The following is a 21,438-nucleotide window of genomic DNA, read 5'->3' on the forward strand; positions in this document are numbered from 1 at the left end:
GAGGCCATGCCTCTAGTGGAGTGCGCTCTGACACCCAAAGGACACTGCAAGCCTTTAGAAGTGTAGGCCAGTGCTATGGCATTAACTATCCACCTGGATAGGCTCTGTTTCGATGCGGCTAGTCCCTTAGAACGTCCGCTGAACGAAACGAAGAGCTGCTCAGTCTGTCTGAAAACAGACGAGCGAGACACATAACCTCTTAATGCCCTGACTGGGCAAAGGAAGCTCGCGTCCTTTTCCTCGTTGTAAACCGGCAGGGCAGACAGGGAAATATCCTGAGCCCTGAACGGTGTGTTGAGGGATTTAGGCACGTAACCGTGTCTTGGTTTGAGTGTTTCAAATGTTTCATGTCCGATAAATGGATTGGCTCGAATGGGGCACCTTTCATGGCTTCCAAAACCGTAGAAAGGTCCCACATGGGGACTGAAGGGGGTCTGGGAGGGTTCAGCCTCTTGGCTCCCTTAAGGAAGCGGATGACCAGATCGTTCCTCCCTAGTGACTGGCCAGTCGCTGATTTAGTAAACGCTGCTATGGCCGCCACATAAACCTTGAGCATGGATGGGGTTCTGCCCTTATCCAGTAGCTCTTGAAGGAAGGAGAGAACTTCCGTAACCCCACAGTCTGGGGGTGAAAAGCCTCGAGCTCTGCACCAGCCAGAAAACACAGACCATTTTGAGGAATAGAGTTGTCTAGTAGATGGGGCTCTAGCCTGCGTGATCGTGTTTAACACTCCCTCCGGGAGGTTAGCGGGTACCCGTTGATGGCCCACACATGTAGGGACCAAAGCTCTAGGTGAGGATGCCAGATCGAGCCCTTGGCCTGAGAGAGGAGGTCTTTCCTCATCGGTATCGTGGGCCAGCGCATCCCTGCTCTTGGAGAAAAACTTCGGACAGTGAGCGGGACGCAAACAGGTCTACCTGCGCTCTGCCGAATGTCTCCCACAGCAGTAGGACCGTCTGCGGGTGCAGAGACCATTCTCTTGCTGGAACATTGTTTCTGGACAGTCTGTCTGGTCCCAAATTCAGGTGACCAGGCACATGTGCTGCTCTCAATGAGCGCAGATTGTGCTGAGCCCAGACCAGGAGGTGTTCCGTCAGCCTGTAAAGGTTTCGGGACCTGATACCACCCTGGCGATTTATATAGGCCACCACTGACATGTTGTCCGAGCGGACCAAGACGTGGTAGTCCTTTATCTGGGGACAAAAGCGCCTCAGCACGTTGTCGACTGCCATCATTTCCTAGACAGTTTATGTGTAGAAGCTTCTCCCGTTCTGACCACTGGCCAAAGAACGGTCTGCCCTCGAGCAGCGCTCCCCATCCCGAGGTGGAGGCGTCCGTGGACACCACCTTCACACTCAAGGAAGTCCCCAGGTTTACACCTGACTGATACCAGTCGATTGCTCTCCAAGGTTTCAGAGCTGAGACGCATTTCTGATTGACCATGAGGCGAAACAGACCGGAGGCCCATGCCCGAGGTGGTACTCGCGCTTTTAGCCATTACTGCAGCGGGCGCATGCGAAGCAGACCCAACTGGAGTACTGATGATGCTGAGGCCATGAGACCCAGCATTTTCTGAAACATTTTGAGTGGGACTATTGTGCCGCAGCGGAAGGATTTTGTGATGCGCTGAATGTTCAGTCTGCGCTCTGGCGACAGTCGCGCTGTCATAGACAGCGAGTCCAGTTCTGTGCCCAGAAAAAATATTCTCTGACTGGGAGACAGCAAACTTTTCGCCCAATTGACTTTGAGATCCAGATTCTCGAGATGTTCGAGTTATATGGTCCTGTGTTCTATGAGCTCTGAGTGTGATCGAGCTAGAATCAGCCAATCGTCCAAGTCGTTCAAAACTCGCATGCCCCGAAGTTTCATGCACACTGTAAATGTACGTGGTGCTAGGGACAGGCCGAACGGTAGGACTGTGTATTGATATGCCTGGCCCTCAAAGGCGAATCTCAAGAATCGCCTGTGACGTGACGCTATTTGTATTTGGAAATACACGTCCTTCAGATCTATTGACATAAACCAGTCCTCTTGGCAAATCTGCGCGAGGATTTTCCTGGTTATGAGCATTCTGAACTGGCGTTTCACAAGCACTTTGTTCAGCTGTCTTAGATCTAGAATGGGTCTGAGAACCCTGTCTTTTTTCGGTACCAGAAAATATCTGCTGTATAGACCCCCTTCGCTCTGAGCTTGAGATAAAGGCTCTATGGCCCCTTTGCTCAATAGTTTCGCTATTTCGGCTCGAAGCAGATGAGCTACTTCGTTTTTTACCGTAGTTTCGACCCGCGCCATGTAACGGCGGGGACGTTGAGCAAACTGCAGTGAGTAGCCTCTTTTTATAATGTTCAGCACCCATTATGATACCTCGGGAAGCTTTGCCCACGCATTTGCGTGAATAGCTTGGGGTAGACACTGTTGAGTGTCTACATACACTGTTGAGTACAAATACACCAAAAGTACATCGTGGAAAGTCTGGAAAATGCACCATCAATTGCTCAGCAACCTCGGAATTGGTGATCTCACGGAGGAGACTCAAAGATCTTCAGAGGCTTTTTTCTGCAGAATATATGATGTGCATAAAACAGACTCTGTTGATGCAGCAAGGCATATACTTTTCTCCAGGACAGGTAAACCAGAAGCAATGCCGGCGACAAGCGATGCGCTCCACTTCCATCTGCTGAGAGTACACTACCAGGCAATCGTTTGGAGAAATGCTCACTATGCCACACCTGAGCTTCCTTCACCCTTGGACATGGGATGGAAACATGGCGGTTCAGGACTACAGCCCATTCTTATTTCACAGAATCCAATACCTGAAAGTTGCCTAGAAATGATCCTGTGTACCTGTAAAAAACAATGCACAAACACGCCAGTGCAAATGCCGAAAATCAGGGGTGTTATGCACTGCAATGTGTGCATGTCAGAGTGATGACTAATGTTCTTGTTTAAATGTGGAGTTGTAGTCTTCAAGTATACCAAGGCAAGGGGTAACCAAAGAACTTGGAAAAGGACTGCAGAAAGAAATACTAATCAAAATGAAATTCCAAAGACAAATGGCAGACAAGCAAACTAGAAAGGTATAAAAACAATTTAAAGAGGGAGTGAACTACAGAACTAAAAATCTAACAGAAAAAAGCAAAGCAATTAAGCTACAAACATGAAAGAAAATATACAGAAACAAGATGTGATCTGTAGATCTGTTCAAGGGAAGTTTCATGGTGTTTTTTTCCCTATTCACTTGGGTTTTTCGATGTTTTAATTAAGAGCATAAATGCTTTGTTTGCATAAAAAAATGAAATCTCAGACAACTTGCAATGGTGTTTTTCTTAGTTATTATGTAATATGGAATACATCACATATCATAATATACACTGGGAACAAGATAGAGTGATATTGATTGAATATTTATGTCTGCCTTAAAAAATTACACAAATAATGCTTAATTTCAACTTAAAAGTTGGTATTTTGCATATATATATACATAAAAAAGGCGGTGAGCCTCCATTATATCTTTGCTCTGACCCTTGACTATCGATCTAGAAACTTAATTTCCTCATCTTGATTGCCTACTTACAAAAAAACTAGGGGAAAATGGTCCAACGACTGAGCAAGATAGGCAATTTGGCGGCCATTTTGATATGCAAATTAGAAGGTCAAAAACTCACAATTTCGCTCGGGTACCAGTTTTTTTGGATTCAGCACCCTTGAAATATGTAAAGTAGGCCGGTTCCCGACTTGTACCCATAAATGCTCCTCACTTTCACTTTTTGGGTACATCCCATCTAGACTAAAATTGATCGTAGAACAATTGGCACCAATTGTTGCTGTTGGGAAACGCAGCCCTGCTCTGTTCTGTTAAATGTTTGATTTGTTGTGTTGTGAGGGGAATTAAAACTAAAACTTGTTTATAGTGTTTATAATGTTTGTAAATGCTTTGTTTTAGTTATCGGTATAATTATGGCATTTCTGAATGTAATAATAATGACTCATACATCGGTGTTCTTTTCTTGTCAGGTCCAACTTATGTTCCAGAAAATACGGTATATACATAAAATAAAAGATAAAATTAAAAAAACAATAAAAGTATAAGAAAACCAATAAATAAGAGAATAAACAGAACTAAATAAAACACAAAACTAAGTAATGAGAGAAAAAAATAATAATGTTATGTTTTCCTGAGTATTTTGTCCACTGGTAATTGATGGAAAGATATTTTCAATAATGTGCATGTGGAGGTGAAAAGGGAACAAGTACCTTTTGTGTACGTTCAGCCTCAGAACAATTAGGACTTGTTTGCTTTAGCAGGGCATGCACACAATTCAAGCCCACCGTCACCTCTCCAACCTGCTCAACCATTTTACTAAGAGGACCATTTCTCTCCATGACCATGGCCAACTGAAACAGAGTTACATTTGTATTAGGGTAATTTAAACAACCCAAGACACTCAAGTGTGTGTTATATACAGTATATAAAACAATTTTGGAGGTTATAATGGAGACTGGCTGCCTTTTTCATAAGTTTAAAGGATTGTTTTATTTTATAATTTATTTTAGAATCCCTTATTGATATCTATATTCATATAAACATGCTCATTAATAATATGCATATACATACACACAATACACTTTTTCCGACATTAAACACACTCTACCTATAGCTTAAACAGTGCTTGATCTCACAGTATAATAAAATTAAAGATAAATAAAGTAAATACTTTGTCCTTAGCCTCCTGCAGAGAGACGTTGAGCTCGTTCTGTAAGATTTTAATCTCTGATGGTACACAGCTCCATCTGGTTTGCACTCTGTCTATGACGTCCTGCAATCGAGCCTTTTGTGAAACCAAATCCACTTTGACTTCCTACAGTGTGATACAACACAATTAATACAATATCAACAGCAAACACTGCAGAAACAGACTCTCCCTGTAAAAAAAAAGAAAGAAAAAAAACAGCCCATAAAGCACCAACCTGTAGTTGTTCAGCAGCTGACTCGGACTGTAAAACCGTCAAAAGAGAGAGAACGTTCTGCTGAATGGCACTCATCTCCTCCTGCACACGGCCCGACTCCTGGATCTCAAAAAGCACCTCCCGACGGATCTTATTGCTCTGATCTCTGAGACTACGTATGAAAAAGAAGGTCTGTAAATGTAGAGTCTGAACATTTCCTCAACATATAAATGTTTATGTGCATGTGTGTATAAGTCTTACCTTCTGCACTGACCCTGTAAAGACTGCAAGTCCTGACAGATTTGAGGAGAAACTTTCAGCTGCTGCAAATTTGAGACCCCAAGCAAACGTGCCACATGGTGTTGTAGAGAGGCAAGTGTATGATGTTCCTGCTCAATCCTATCTTGAAGGTGCTCAGTGAGGCTTAGAACACCCTGAAGATCCACCATGGATCCCGTCACCATAGATGAGTCAGGGAGATTATTCTGCAGACTGCCAAGACCATCCTTTGATTTATTGAGCTGCACAGCAAACCCAAACATGAAGAGAAATTAATTAATGCACAGCTTACTTCATTAATCATATTACAAGCTGGACATATAAATAAAATATATGATTAATTGTCTATTTTATAATATAAACATACACGTATAACAAAGTCTCTCCACTCTGCTTCTTTATGAGACGTGCTGGCTTTGAGTGATTCCACTCTGCACTGCAGCACTGCCCAAGACCTCAACAGATGTCCCAGCATCAGATCCACAGGAGCATTGCATCGACGACCTGGGCAGCTTTCCCTCAATTCCTCCAGTCTTTTAGCAATGTTCTTCAGCTCTGTCTGGAGCACCTTTAGATGAAGACAATTTCAACGCATGGTAATCTAGCATACTAGCATTGTTACGAGATGAAAAGTAGCACAAGGAACCATTCATACACCATAAAAACTAGAATTTTAGGAGTAAGAAGGGCAGTATATTATCAAGCAAGTTTTCATTGGCCCCCAAATCATTTCGAAAGCTTAAAGAGTATAACCAAGCACAACATGCATGATAAACGGATTAGGTTCTTCTACATGGTGACTATTAATAGCATATAATGACCACAAACCTTTACTTTCTGCTGTTGTTCTTGGCAGGCTTCAGAATCAGTCGGTTTTTGACTAGAGCATTTTGAGATTTGAGAATCAATGTTTTTGAGAAGTTGGTTCATTTCTTCATGGTGACTCATGTGCACAATTTGGTCTCCCATGCACCTAAATTGTAGCAAAAAGAGTTCAACCATTAAAGGCAGCTAAATAAAACTGCATTTAGTACGTTTCATTTAACCAAATAGATGTATTCCATTCAAACTAATTGGAAACATTTTCCTCTGAAAACATGGTCTGAAACAAGTAATCTAAGTATATGGCAGACATTTAAAGAGCTTTTTGAGAACATTTTGGTTATTTGTGAAAGTATTTTTTTCCGTTCTATTATCCGTCCCCACGCAAAACAATTATACAATGATTTTCCAATTTGATAAAAAAAATCTCAACATCAATCAAAGAACATTGTGAATGCAACAATCTGAACCATAGGACAAGGTCATCAATTTTGATTAAAAAATAAATAAATAAAAACTTGTGATCAAAAACGTGCTTATAAGAGTATGGCTAACCTCTGTAAAGCCTTGAGTCTGAGTTGAGCCTGAGCTTCTAATTTGGCATCTTGTACCAGAAGGTGACTAAAAACCTCGATATGAAGCTGCTCAGTTAGAGGGATGGAGAGGCATGTCTGCTGGGGTACGCAAGCACCAACTTCAGACAAGCGGGCCTGGAAACCCTCAACCAGAGTGCTGAAAATCTGCTGAACATAGAGATGTTCCTCTGTGTATCCTTTGAAGCCAGTAGATGGAATAATGAGATTGGATCTGATTTGCTGAAAGAAGGTTTCTGCACCCTGAACAGTCCAGCTGTAACGCTTCAGTGCCTCCCGAGCTTGGACAAGCTTGTCCTGCAAAACAAACAAAAAAAAATATTATTAGAAAGTTGTGAATGTGAGTTCACTGTCTTTTTTTCCCCATCAGATTAAATATAGACTATGTACCATGATATTTATGACAAGAAATGTCTTTCAAATTAGTTTTTGTTGAGGACTGCATGTAAAAACAGACATTACCAGTATAGTCTACTTCAAAAATAAACTACTCTTATGAGCTGTTCTTTTTTTTCTTTTCTTTTTTTAATCAAACGCAATTTGGGTGACCAGTTTTGCCCAACTGTAGATGATGATGATGATGATTTACTCTTTTGAGCCGATTCTTTTAATGAAGTTTAATGAAAAAAGACGAGTTACTGGTTCAAATAAGTCTAAAACACTAGGAAACAGAGCAAATGGATATTACAACAACTGAATCAGAATTAAATCGAATCAAAATCAATTAAGTTTAATTAGGAAATCTGTATTAAAGGGATAGTTCACCCATAAATGAAAACTACCCCATGAATTACTCACCCTCAAGCCATCCATGGTGTATATGACTTTCTTATTTCAGACGAATACAATCGGAGTTATATTAAAAAATGTCCTGGCTCTTCCAAGCTTTATAATGGTAGTGAATGGCAGTCCTGACAGATCTGACAGTCCAAAAAAGTTCATCCATCCATCATAAAAGTACTCCACATTTAAAACTTTATAAACTAAAATAACTAGCTTCCTGTAGATGCCCATATGCATTGATTTATGGTTAAAGAGTAACCCCCTGACCTGACACATGATGTATTGACAAACCCAGAAGTGCAGAGGATAGAGCAAAAAAAACAACACCACCAATCACAAATTGGAAGTCGAAAATGTCAGAAGATTTCAATATAAGAGAAGAGGAGCTTGAGTGTTTCCTAGCCCTATTTGTTTGAACCGCAAGAGGCATCAAAGTTTACACTACTCCTACGTTAAATACATTGCGTCTTTTGGCGTAGGCTGTCTGCCAGAAGCTAGTGATTTCATTTATAAAGTTTTAAATATGGATATTTTTCTTACAAAAACATCTCGCTTACCACTTCCACCCATTTTTTTTGAAAATAAGGAACGCCATTCAATCACATAATAAAGCTTGGAAGAGCAATGATATTTTGTAATATAACTCAGATTGTGTTCGTCTGAAAGAAGAAAGTCATATACATCTAGGATGGCATGGGGTGAGTAAATCATGGGATCATTTAAATTTTTGGGTGAACTATCCCTTACGCTGGGTTCACAGTCACACCGGACGCGGAAGCGGAGCGTAACGGAAATTCACGCGCGGTCCGGCACGTGCCTGTTCACACCAGACGCGTATTCTTCGCGGAGGTCGACAAGCGCTTCTGCTCAGTTATTGTTTATTCAGAGCTATTTTTTACATCATGGGTAAGTAAATAACCTCATAAAATGAATACACCATGTTTCTGTAACCAAGAAGTTTGTACACTTCTTTTATTAATCCGTTGTCGAGACACACACGCAGCCAGAGAGAGAATATGGTAGACAGTAGTAGTGTAGATATACCGTTGAAATATACATCCTCTCTTCAAATTTATTAAATCTATTTTCCTCTTCCTGTTTCCCAGTGCGAGTAATTTGACATCATCCATTTTCACTTATCAACTCCTGCCTGCCTCTCTCTCTCGCTGTTTCCCTGTTTGTTTGTGTGTTCTCGCGGTATTTTAATTTGAAAATTGACACGGATCACTCGCGACTTGCGCAAAAAATAGACCAGACGCCGAAACTGGCGCTTCACGGCGCGGGCCGTGTGAACGACACCATAGGTTAACATGGGCGCCGAAAGGAAGCGGCCTCCGTTCCGCGTCGCTTCTGCGTCGCTTCTGCGTGCGGTGTGAACCCGGCGTTAAAGTTGCAGCCCTACTAGAAATTCTTCAAAATAACAAAAGTTGTCAAATACATATTTGAAGAAAACTACAACGGTTACAAAAGCAGTATTCTATTGGTCAAGTAGACATGTTAATAGTCATTTTAACATGCATGGTCACATGGAACTTACCATATGCACATTACAATCATTAAGAGTTCTCTGGCCAAGATCAACTGTCATCTGGTAACTTTCAGCCTCTTCTCCTTTCCCGCAGCCCTCCAACATTTGAATTACTGACTCAACGGCCTGGACAAGTGTCCAGTGCTTTCTCAGCTCTGCATCAATAGTCTTATTATCTGGCTCCATGCAGATGGTCTTCTTCAGCTGCTGCCTGACACTGTTGAAGAGCTCAGCGAGTGGACTGAGGTCTGTGGGACTGCCAAGTCGCTCCACCAGAGAGCACTGGAGGGTTTTAGCCTCGTTTTTGACTGTGAGCTCCCAAGAAGCAAGCTGCTCAATGACCAAACAAATCTTTTGCCTTTCTGCTGTCAGCTGGGATGGATGAAGATCTTTTGAAATGGCCTCCAGGTGGTCAGCGGCCTCTTGACATGTTATTCTCACCAGAGGCAGCTCCACTAGGACAGCCTGACAGACACAGAGCCTAACGTCAGTTCCTACATGCGAGTCTACAATATGCGACAAGCTCTTCTTTACTGCCTCTCTGGAATTCTCCATGTGCTGCCTTGAAGTGAGGTACTCCTCATGCTCTTTGGCTTGCTGCTCCAGCAGATCTATTCTCCTCTGTAGGTCTAGTACAGCATGGAGCATCTCTTTCCTCCGAGGTTCAGGGCAGTGTGGAATTTCCTGCACCTTGCACAGGAGCTCCATCAGCATGTGCTTAACGGATTCAAGAGCCGAGAGAGAGTCTCTTGTTACGGGATACTTCTGTCTCATGACATCAGCACTCAACTGTCTCAAGCTCTTCTGAATGACGTTATGCTCTTCAGCAGACGATTCCTGAGAATGAAGGAGCTCTTCAAACACCCAGCACGAGGCCCACTTACGGTTCACAACTCTAGAGACTTCTTCTTTTAAGGCTGTAAGCCTGTTGATAAGCTGAAAGCTTTCGGGTACACTCAAAACGTTATTCATAGTCTTGGTTTCATCTAACAGAGACTCCAAGTTTTTCGCTTGTCTCTCAGCATCCTTCAAAGATTCAGTGGATACCTGAAGCTGAACCCTCAATTCTGGGATAGTAATTTTAGGTTCAGAGACCACCGGTTTACCAGACTCTTTTTCCAATACTGAGGTCAACCAAGAGCTGCTGTCAGTGATCTGTTTCCACAGTCTTTCTCTAATATGTAACATTCTGTTCATTTCTACAACTGCACATTCAGTCTTCTCAGAAATATTATTATACAAATCCTCTAAGGAATCGAGGGTGGGTAACATGGCTTTGGAATCCTTCTCGTCGAGACCTGTAACTTCCTCTCTAAGCTCTTTCAAAACAGAGGCCAACTGAAACCTCTTAAGAGATGTTTCAGACTGCAGTTTTTTCATGTGGTTGACCTCGTGACTTGCCTCTTCAGGGTACAGGGACAACCTCCTTCTCCTACTGACTTTGCTTTCTGTTTGTTTAGCCCATGTAACATAGTCACTGATGATCCTAATGATCGGTGAACAATCATTGCCATTTGAAGTCTGAGAGCTGAGCTTCTCCTGAGTCAGAGCGAGTTGAGAATTCAGACCCTGCACTGCATCCTCCACATCTCTAAGCTCTTTCTTTCCCAGTGGACCCAAGGAAAGAGCCTGAGAGACCTCAAGAATGTACGAATAGCGCTCAGTCAACACTCCCAAGTCTGCAGTTCTGACCGTCTCATGTAGTGCACTTTGCCAGTCTATCGGTCTGTGAGAGCTGTGCGAAAGACAAACTGACTTCTCCAGAAGCTCCAGTTCACATTGCAGCTCTCTGGCCTCTTGTAGGAGTCCAGAAACTTCTGCAGTGCAGACATTAGCGTGCCACAGACTCTTTGAAGCAGCCCACTCCACAGTCCTCCATCTCTCCTGTAACGTCCTAAAAGGTTCAATGCAGGCCACAGGTCCCTCTGCCTCGTCCAGATGGACTGAGATCTGAGAGCATGTCTGTAGGAGCTCTTCAAGTATGCCTCTCTTCTTCTGCATGCTCTTTAGGAATGCACTCAGCTTCTCTTCTTGCAGGATGCTACTTTCAATGCAATCTCTTCAAAATGGTGAGAGAAATGGGGATTAATTTTCATTGTCTATACTACCAGTACAGGTTTAGACACACCTACTTGTCATGACTATTCTCCAAATTTTAGAGTAAGAGTAAAGTCATGAATTAATAACAGGTATAGGAAACATTTAAACAAAAAAAATATTGTGTGTCAACATGAAATCTTAAAATGTCATTTTATCTTTACTTTGCTTTCATATATTTTACTGTTTCAGAATATTAATTAAATTATAAATCCTTTACTCCCAGTTGATCATTCAAACAAAGCATGAACACTAGAGCCCTATCTGGACAGGACAGGACTAGGACTAAATTTGTGACCTATGGAAGTCAGTGGCTACAGTTTGGTTACGAACATTCTTTAAAATATCTCCTTTTGTGTTCAACTGAAGAAAGAAACTCATACGGGATGTATAACATTTGGAATAACAATGAAGTAACAAGTAAATGATGAGAAAATTTTCATATTTGAGTGAACTATCCCTTTATGGATCGTAAAAATATATATAAAATCATTGCATTTTATAATCATCTCATCTATGTTAAAGATGAATTCACAAACACACACACAGAAAATGTCAAAAAGGGTACTCACTGCGTCAGTGTGCTGAGCTCAACCTCCAGGTTGTGTAGAGTATCCGTGAGAACACGTTTTTGCTTGTGAAACTGTGTGACCTGCTGTAGCTGTGCCTTTTTAAATTCTGCCATTGTTGAGGTTTCCAGCAGTACTCTGTTCCATCTCCTCTCTATGGCCTGCTCAGGCTCTGTTAAGCATCCTGCACCAGATTCATTCTGAGGCAGTCTGGCCACCTGATCCATGACGCATTGCCGGTAGATCTATGTACGGAGGGATGTAATGTCATAATGTTTGTTAGTTTTATTTTAAATACTTTAGTTTGAAAGTTTGATTTGCAAGCCAGTTTTGCATGCATAAGCATCACGGCTCAATGTGTCAGAATGTGTGTGCTTTATGTTCTGCTTCATTTAAAGTCATATGTTTTGTGAGGGATTGTTTGGGCTGTTTTTAGGTTAGCTCTTCATGACTACTGACATCTTTTACTGTCAACAGCTGTTCACAGCAGGAGATTTTGGAGAAACCAGTCCAATGAAGTAATGTACTGTACCTCAGCTTCTTCTAGCTGAAGAGTCATATGTGCAATGCTGAGTTGGGCCGGTCGGTACCGGCATCTGAAAACCTGCAGGATAGTCCATGCCAAACTGTTTTTAGACTCTGAGAGTAATGAGTTCCGAAACCAGGAATCCTTCCATGGTCTAGTTTCCTGTAAAAAATAAAAGTATGCAAATTTGAAACTAAACTGAGAAATTGAAACCGCAGACAGAGAAAATGGTACAGTTCAAAGCAGCACAGAGCAAAGGAAATCCTTCCTTCCTGTGCAATTTCCTCCCAGCCTTGAGGGAGTATAGGGTCTTCAAGTCAAAGACCAAAACGAGTTGATTAACTGATAACAGTCAGTTGTATTTGAGAAAAAAAAGTATTTCTTGGTTTCACCTTAATAGACACAGAAATGAAAACTGTATTCTTTTTCTGTTAAAAGCCCAAAAGTTGAATGCACCAAAGTTCTTTAAGTTCTTCAAGTTATTCCTTAAACAATTTAGAACAAAACCATAATGTGTTCACATACAGTACGTACCTCAGAACTGTGACTGGTCACCAGAGGTGGCTGAACATTAGTGATGGTGTTCAGTAAAGTGGCCCACACATGTGTCCCTGTAGGCTGCTCCGCATGGCTCGTTTTATCTTCACCGGCTGCTCCTGATCCTCTGTTTTCAGATGATTTGTTCCTGGTAGATGGATCTGAATTGGCTCTGTGCATTTCTTCATACTACAATAAGGAAAAAGTATCAAAGTTCAGATTTCAGGGCAAAAGTTCACCACAACGCCGCTTGCACCTGCTGCCAGAGCTCGTTTAAAAGAGAAACACAGTTCTGTTCTAAATTCCTAAGTCACAGTTTCAGAAAAACAAGGAATGCTGCCCCGTTTGGGAAAATGAGTATTTCCTCTAAAAGGCGTGGTGTGCCTTCAGGGCTAAAACAGACTTAGGAGAAGCAGTACTGCAAGAACTAATGCCAACAAAATGTAGTTGGTATAAGGAACCCAAGTTCTTGCTCATTGAAAATATTGTATTGTACGACAAGTATTGTAAGACAACTTCTATATGAAATCAAATAGATAAAATATATGCAGCATATGTGCCACAATATGACCATGATAAAGGGTAGAGGGTGATATATGTTAGAATGCCAACACATGGAATGGTATGAATGATGCAGGTGGCCTATGAAGAATCAATCAAATGAATAATATAAAAATAAAAATAAATGGCAAAAAGCATTTGTTAATGTATATTCTAAAATGTATTAAATACATATAAATACATACAACTTTTAATGAACAAATGCTTTTTGCCATTGCAGCTTAACAATTACACCAAAATATAAGAGGTAAGGATACAAATAGTTCACCATTGTTGAGCAAACGGCTTTGAGTGCACATAAAATTGCGCAATGAATTCCAGCATTTCACACAGCTTGGAATAATGATTGCACATTCAGATAATGTTAGATCTTTCAGATTATTATTTTTAAACCATGGCCATCCTACATATTCCAAAAGGAGAAAATACATTAAAAGCACTGTAGGTTCACAACTTCTGTGAAATACAGCTACTACAAATGACGTTCTTCTGAATCCTGCTAAACAATAAGGTTAAAAGGTTTTAAATGAACACATTCAATTCACAAAACACAAGTGTTTGAAAAGCATTTAATTCAAGTACTGAACATGACCACCAAGATGTTTGTGAGTGATGTTACATTTTTACAAGAACACTTACCTGCAAAGGGAAACTGCCATCTGAATCATCTGTCCTCTGAGCTTCAGCATGGCGGAGCTGTGACTTTGATGGCACTGCAGTACGGGTTTGTATTATACATTCAGCTCTCATAACGGATGAAGCATCTGTTAGCATTGTTTCGGAGTCCTCTGTATGTGCTGACTGTACAGTCTCCATTGCGGCTAAGACCACACTATCTGTGGCTTCTTCGACAAGTGAGATGGTAACAGTCTCAAATTGTTCATCCTTAGTGTCAGTTTGTAGAAGATTCAAGGTCTCTGGCTGCACAGTGTCCACAACTTTTGTTAGTTTGTCTTCTGTGCTCAATGATTTTGCAGTGTTTGGGTGACTACAGTCTGAAGACACAGTCAGTGAAGTGTCTGTGACGTCCAGCAGCCTGACCTCAGAAGTTTGAAGCTTTTCTGAGTCCGTTTTATTCTTCTGTTCAGATCTAGATGTCTTCAGCATTCTACAACTGCTATTGCTTGCTTGTTTCACACCAGCTGATTTCCTGTTCTTCTTCCTAATTTTAGCAACATTTGAAGTCTTTTTAAGTGTGTTTGCTTCATATGAGGGCTCTGCAAATTTGTTTTTCTCATCCTCATCATGCTTCTCCAGCATTATGACATCCCGCTGATGAACTACTGAGCACAAGTCATTGCCTTTTCCAGTGTGGACAGCCATTTGGCTTGATGTTTCTGCATCTATGATTTCACGTTGCTTCTCTTTTTCACCTTTTCGAATGTCAATCTCCATAATCTCATGGGTTTTGGGCTGGACTACTTCCTTCTTTCCTGGCTGTATTTCAGAACTACATGATTTCACATTGTCCATCTCTGAAACACCTCCTTTAGCCTCTTGGCTTTCAGGTTTCTCAGTGCCAGAAAAGCTCCTTTGTTGATTTTTTACATCTGTGTGGGAGAATTGATCTGTGGACGAGTCTTCAGGGCCTGATACATTATCATCAGACAGTAACTGACACTTGTCTGATGATAATGTAGGAGAATCAACATTGAGGATTATGGTAAATACTTTCTTTGCATTTCCAGTGCTTGCATGATGGTTCTCTGTGGATGAAACCATTGGGACAAATGCTTGAGTAGGTGAGTCCTTCTCATATTTAGGCCTGGAATCAAGGCCTGGAGTAGAATGGGTGGGTTCAACATTATCAGTGTAATGGTTTTCATTAAACTGCACTTCTGATGTGGAATGAAAATGAAAAGGCTCATCAGGAGAGCATATTACAGCATGTTTTTCATCTACAGCTACATCAACATTTGGTTTGGCTTCCAAGAGTTTCAAAGCATCCTCGGATCTTTCTATGTTCCTATCATGAACAACTGAAACAGTATCCCATTTAGTTGTAGAAGTTGGGATAGCTTGTGCCACTGGGCTCTGGTTGGGTTTGGTAAGATCAGAGTCCAGCACTATGGTAAATACTGGCTTTTGGCTTCCACAAGATGAGCCATGAGAGGATTCACTGTCATCTTCTCTTATTACAGATCCAGTTTCACCCCTCTCTTCATATCTAGACACGGACTTCTGATAATCTGTGTCATGGCCTGGAGGGAGGTTCTCAACACCTGCAGTTGCTTGTTGTGTTGAGAAAGATAAACATGATGTATCCTCTGTTCCACTGACTTCCTTTGTGGGCATCTTTACATTCATAAGATACAAGTCATCCACTACATTGCCAGTGGCAACCTGCAAAACAAGTAAAATAACTACTATGACTCAAGAACATAACATAATTCAGCAATATACAGTACTGTATGTGTGTTTTTTCAATCCCTGGGCATTTTTTTTATAATCTATAATGAATACTGCATCCTTTCAATTTCGATAGTCTAAATCAGGAAAGTTCTACACTGGTCTCAGAAGATCTTTCAATTCAGTGCTACAGAAGAAGAAAAGCATGCATGTTTGCACTGACATGAGGGTACGTAAACGATGACAGAAATTTTCCTTTTACGCAGAACTATCCTTTTAAGACATAATGTATTTAACTTATGGGCTTTCCTCTTTAATTTTAAGATTTACACTACCATTACAAAGTTTTGGCTCAAAAATTAAATACTTTTAATTATTTAATAAATAAAAATAATAATAAATAAATTATATATATATGTATATATTAGCAAGAAGATCAAAAGTGTTACAAAATATTTATATTTCAAATAAATTGTTCTTTTGAACATTCTATTTATCAAAGAATCCTGAAAACAATTATAATTTTTACACAAAAATGTTAAGCATTTGATCTGTTTTTAGTATTTAGTAATAAAAAAAATATTTCTTGAACACCAAATCTGCATATTGGAATGATTTCTGAAGGATCATGTTAGACTGAAGACAAATAATGATGCTGAAAATTCAGCTCTGCCATCACAGGAATATACTATATATTAAAATATATTAAAATAGAAAACAGTCATTTGAAATTGTAATAATTACTTTTAAACTGTTTTGATCAAATAAATACAGCCTTGGTGACAATAACAGTTTTTAAAACTATTTTTAAACCTGTTTTGAGAAACCATGAGGCAGGTACATGAGCACAATAATGCTGATGATGACATCAGAAAAGCAGAGCAAAACACAGAAAAACAAAGATTTTTGGCAAAACAAGAAAGTAAAAAACAAGCAATTAAAAGCAATGAGGTGGCGTCCTACATTAATAGCCTAGAGTCCGTGCAGAGAGGGCACTCCATTTAGCAGGCTAGAACACACTGATTCTGTGCCCACACCACAGTAGTACACTCAATGACTTCACTCCTGCTGACCCCAAAGCCAGACCCACAAAAAAACATTTACTCATCCTCATGTCGTTCCAAACTTGTATGACTTTCTTTCTTCCGCAGAGCACAAAAAGATATTTAGAAAATTTAGTTTTGAACATTCTTCAAAATATCTTCTTTTGTTTTATGCAGAAGAAAGAAATTTAATACAGGTTTGGGACGATATAATAAGGCAACTGATAATTATATACTGGAAAAGAAATATACCTTAACTGCTCGTAACTGTTTTCAAAAAATGTCTTGTAAAAAAAGTGACATAACACTAACCTGAACTGAATGGAGTTCCTCTGTGGATACTCCAGGCTGCTGAGGCTCATTGCATTGTATAGAGCTCTGAACTGGATCAGAGTCCCCTTCCCAAGTCCTCAGGGCTGATGCCTTTCCAAACAGAGTCTGAAGGTCCTGGGAGACAGCAGCCTGGCCCTCTGGAGCACAGCTTGTCTGCAGGACTTCCGACACTTTCTCAACCTCCAGAAGGTTTCTTTCCACTTGCTCTATGGCCTACCAAGAATCCACCAAGTTAGTCTTATTACCGTACATTACACGACTAGACTAATCGATTAGTAGACTAAAACTGATTAAATAATGAAAATAAATAAATACATATATATATATATATATATATATATATATATATATATATATATATATATATATATATATATAACACACACATTCTTCACCTTTATATCCACTGTATAATATAATTTATTGTATGAAATTATAATAAAATTTTGTATAATGTATGTACAAAAATATATAAAGTGTACTTTAGTTTTCTGAAAGTGTAAACGCATCAAGAAATATACATTTAAATAATCAAAGGTTCAACTTTGCAATGCAATTGCTTTCTTTGCCATTTTTTATTGAATTTTTGTAAAAAAAAAAAAAAAAAAAAAAAAAGAAGCAATCAAGCCTCTGTATCCCAGATAATTTCAGCTGTTCAAAAATAAATTTGCTTTAGTGCGTCAGATGTTCTTTTTTCTATATGACGAACTGAAATGGAATTTGAACTGCTGTCAACAGTCAGTGCATAACTCTTACTACAGTAGTTACTAAGAAACAAAGTTCTCAAAACTAAAAATGTTCTCAATAAAACTGCTTTGTATTTCAGTTCAGGCCACTTTAAAGATGCAGGCCCTTAAAGAACAAACAGACAGAAGGGCTAAAAATTACCTGTACAGCTGTGTCACTCTCCTCAAGTGTGACCTTTCTGTTCTCATCCTCAGAAAACTGAAATTTCCCCTTGAGATACAGTTCACTGGCCAAGCTGCACGCCTGCTTTTTGAAGTCCTTCAACTCAAGAACTTCAACTTCAAATTGTGCCTTCCCTCCATGCTTCTGTTCCTCTGCTTTACCATTAGATTCAGACTGTAACTCAGGCGCAGTATATTCAGTTTTTTTAGTCTTAGGTTTGATGTGCTTAGGGTCTTGGACCATCTGATTTCCAGGCCTGTTAGGGTTCATTGCTTGCTCTCTCTTCGCTATGACCAGCTCTCTGGCCGCGCAGATGCTTTCTTGAAGGTGAGCTCCATCTTCAGCCAGTGCCTGCAAGTTTTCTAGACCTGCAATGCTGGCCAGAAGATCTATCTGCTGTAGTAACTCATCAGCCTGCTCGGTCTCCGTTTGCAGCTGCTCCAATAAGCCCTGTCAGTTGAAACGGTTACATTAAAGAATTAGTACATAAAAAAAAAATTGGGGTAAACAACTGATTGAAATTTTGAACTTATGTCGTTCCAAACCCGTAAGACTTTCATTCATCTATGCAACACAAATGAAGATCTTTTTGATGAAATCCGAGAGCTTTCTGTCCCTCCATTGTCAGCTGCGCAACTACCACTTTAGTTTGACACTTCATAAAGTTCATAAAGAGATCGCAAAACTAATCCATATGAATTGAGTGGATTACTCCAAATTTTTTGAAGAGACACGATTGCTTTGATGAACATAAAATTTTGACTTTTATCCACATAAACATTCATCAACGCACATATCAGTTGTAGTAAACGGAAGCTCAAGCATGTTTGCTTGACGTGTGAGCACCAATGAGGTTTATTCTCATGTGTCTCGCATGTTTGAGCTTCCGCAAAAACCAATGAGGTTTGTTTCCTGTGCATCAAGCAGGTTCGGTTAAGCTTTTCACTGATCAATGTTTATATGTGAATAAAAGCCTGTGAAATTATTTTTTTTCATCATGAAAAGCGATTGTGTCTCTTCAGAAAATCTGGACTAAACCGCTCAATTCATATGGATTAATATTAGAAATCTCTCAGATTTCATTAAAAATATCTTCAGTTGTGTTCCGTAGATGAACGAAAGTCTTACAGGTTTGGAACGGCATGAAGATGAGTAAATGATGACAGAATTTTCTATTTGAACTAACCCTATAACATGTTTACTGGCACAATTCAACCTGTCACTCACATGGCATCACAGCAATTGCAAAATACAACCATCCAATGGCCCAATCAATTGCCCATGAACAAAATCCTAAATGTGTTCTTGTTAAAGAAGGGTTGTCACTTGGATATACGTCACAATAGGAAAGAAAAGACTATCACAACTTCAATTTCATGTAGATTTTGAAATATAAACGTTCACCTGGATGATGTTGAGGGCATGTGGGCTTTCAGGTGTGGTCAGTGTGCTCAGAGCATTTGTAATAGTTTGGATGGAGGACAGGTGATCTGTGATATCAGACGCCACCTGGCCTTTGGCAGCAACTAGCTGTCTGAAAACATCACTGGTCTCAGAAAAGAGCTCCATCACCTCTGCCATCTTCTTCCTCAGCTGGCTCTCAATCACCTAAAAATGAATTTGATGAAATATGTTGATGAGCTAGGCTGGTTAATACATGTGATTTACCAATAGAACATGACAGATTACAGCATTCTTTAATAAAAATGTCATTAAGTGATTAAATTGGCATCGTGAAAAGATCCTGGTCTGTCCGAAAATCACCTGCAGCTCCAGTGGGAACTCATGACTCTGCAGCAGCTCCTGGATCTCTGAAGATCTGCGATGGAAATGTTCAATGTTCTCCTCTTGAACCCTCAGCTCATCCTGTGCAAAATATACATATAATATACATATAAAACATAACAAAAGGAAGAGCTGTGTTAAAAAATACACAACTTTTTTTAACAACTGTTGAAATGTTTGGGAACGGTAAGATTTTTTAAATGTTTTTTTTATTTGGGGGGGGGGGGGGAGTATTTTATGCTCACTAAGGCACTTAATGTTCACTTGATGACAAGTTATAAGATATAATGATACTTATTTTGTTCCTATTCATCTCAAGTAATATCCAAAATGTTTAACACTGGTTTCAAATTCTAAAATAAGTGTATCTGAAAGTTATACCTAAAATTGCCAGCTGACAAATGTTTTACCTGCATTGCAGACACGTCAAGTTCCGTATGAAAGGGGTGTGACTGAGCAAGTGTCATCAGCTTTTGGGTGCTCCAGCCCTCTACCTCTCCAGCCAATAGGAGGAGTTTTTCCCAAAGAGAAAACCCAGCTTGAAGGTTGTCAAGATGACAGTCTGTCTTCTCAGTGACCTGAAATAAGAGCATTTGTAACCGGTTAATGCAAACACAGAATATTATTAGAGAGAATGAGAGAGGACATTATGTGAAGAGATGACTCCTGCGAGAAACTCTGAATCAACATGCACCAATGCAAAATGTTCTATATATTGTAATCATTATGTTCACAGCTTGTAATAATTACTTAAATTAGCTCATTGTTTATGCCTAAAATTTATATATGATGTTACACCTGGTATTAAGATGCGTTTTAGTCGATTGGATCACAAGTGGACGCCGCTAAATACAGGTGTAAGCGGGGTCTAAAATGTTTTGAGCTTGTCCACTTTCGACCACTTCCAGAAGTAGTCGAAAACGCATTTCGCATGCGTTCGAACAGCCACAAAAGACCGCCTACTCTCTGCTGCCTACTGACCTAATGCCTAAACAAAAGTACCAAAAAGTACCAAGCACAATGTTCTCTCACTATTCCTTATTTCTAACACACACTCGCAGCGTTCGGCGGGGTCTTGCAGCTGTCAGAGCAGAAACGAAAGCTGCTGTTCTGTCAGAGTGTTTTCCAGTCGTCTACAGGCGCGTTTATATGTAAATTGCTCACTAGATCGAAAGATTTGAAAAAATATATACATTCACCCGCCCACAGACCCTCCCCTCGAAGAAATCAGGACAGAAGTGATTGAAAGTGGATCATACTATCATACTATAGCATTATTGAGGGCACTTACATCAAGCCAGCGGTCCATGAGGGTGTCAGCCTCACTCTCAAATGGGGCATTTACACAATCAGGGATCTTTCTCATCAGAGACTGAAGCTGTCTGCACACAGCCCTGAACTCCTCCACCCCGTCCCCAAGACCACTGAGCTCTGACTTGATACTGGTCACCTGGACACACACACAAAATATATAAATTCATTTATACTACTAAATTCAACTAAATTATGTAGTTAATACTGCCATCTGCTGTCCACTAAGAATGGAAGGATTTTCCAAAAGCCCTGTACCTTGCTGATCAGGAGCTGTAGGTTGTCTTTGCCCATGTAGTAGGCCTGATCACCGATAGTCTGCTCTGCTCTCTGTAAAGTGCTGCCCAATCGATTTCGGCAGCTCTGGAACTTCTTAAGTAGTTCAGTCAGAGAGACGCATTGCTCAAGACTGAAATAGAAGCATGAAACAAATGTGTCCAGTTAGCAATCTGTGCTGTCTAATTCC

General features: G+C 40.2%; 1 protein-coding gene across 6 annotated transcripts in view; it reads right to left on the bottom strand.

Annotated features, from left to right (window-relative positions):
- The window catches only part of syne2a (spectrin repeat containing, nuclear envelope 2a), an 89,328-nt gene that overhangs the window by 41,470 nt on the left and 26,420 nt on the right, over positions 1-21,438 (bottom strand). For all 6 annotated transcript variants that reach the window (XM_079583881.1, XM_079583877.1, XM_079583878.1 and 3 more), the window contains 19 exons: positions 21,231-21,381; positions 20,953-21,111; positions 20,072-20,239; positions 19,641-19,742; positions 19,281-19,484; positions 17,856-18,326; positions 16,947-17,180; positions 13,882-15,585; positions 12,679-12,870; positions 12,151-12,306; positions 11,622-11,863; positions 8,962-11,011; positions 6,604-6,938; positions 6,055-6,199; positions 5,594-5,794; positions 5,209-5,468; positions 4,969-5,119; positions 4,716-4,859; positions 4,255-4,395 (listed from right to left, as the gene is read on the bottom strand). In XM_079583881.1, coding sequence (XP_079440007.1) covers positions 4,255-4,395; positions 4,716-4,859; positions 4,969-5,119; positions 5,209-5,468; positions 5,594-5,794; positions 6,055-6,199; positions 6,604-6,938; positions 8,962-11,011; positions 11,622-11,863; positions 12,151-12,306; positions 12,679-12,870; positions 13,882-15,585; positions 16,947-17,180; positions 17,856-18,326; positions 19,281-19,484; positions 19,641-19,742; positions 20,072-20,239; positions 20,953-21,111; positions 21,231-21,381 — 7,210 coding nt within the window. The remainder of the gene's footprint in view (positions 1-4,254; positions 4,396-4,715; positions 4,860-4,968; positions 5,120-5,208; positions 5,469-5,593; positions 5,795-6,054; positions 6,200-6,603; positions 6,939-8,961; positions 11,012-11,621; positions 11,864-12,150; positions 12,307-12,678; positions 12,871-13,881; positions 15,586-16,946; positions 17,181-17,855; positions 18,327-19,280; positions 19,485-19,640; positions 19,743-20,071; positions 20,240-20,952; positions 21,112-21,230; positions 21,382-21,438) is intronic.

Source organism: Phoxinus phoxinus, assembly GCF_949152265.1.
Source record: "Phoxinus phoxinus genome assembly, chromosome: 16".
In the NCBI taxonomy this organism is placed as follows: domain Eukaryota; kingdom Metazoa; phylum Chordata; class Actinopteri; order Cypriniformes; family Leuciscidae; genus Phoxinus; species Phoxinus phoxinus.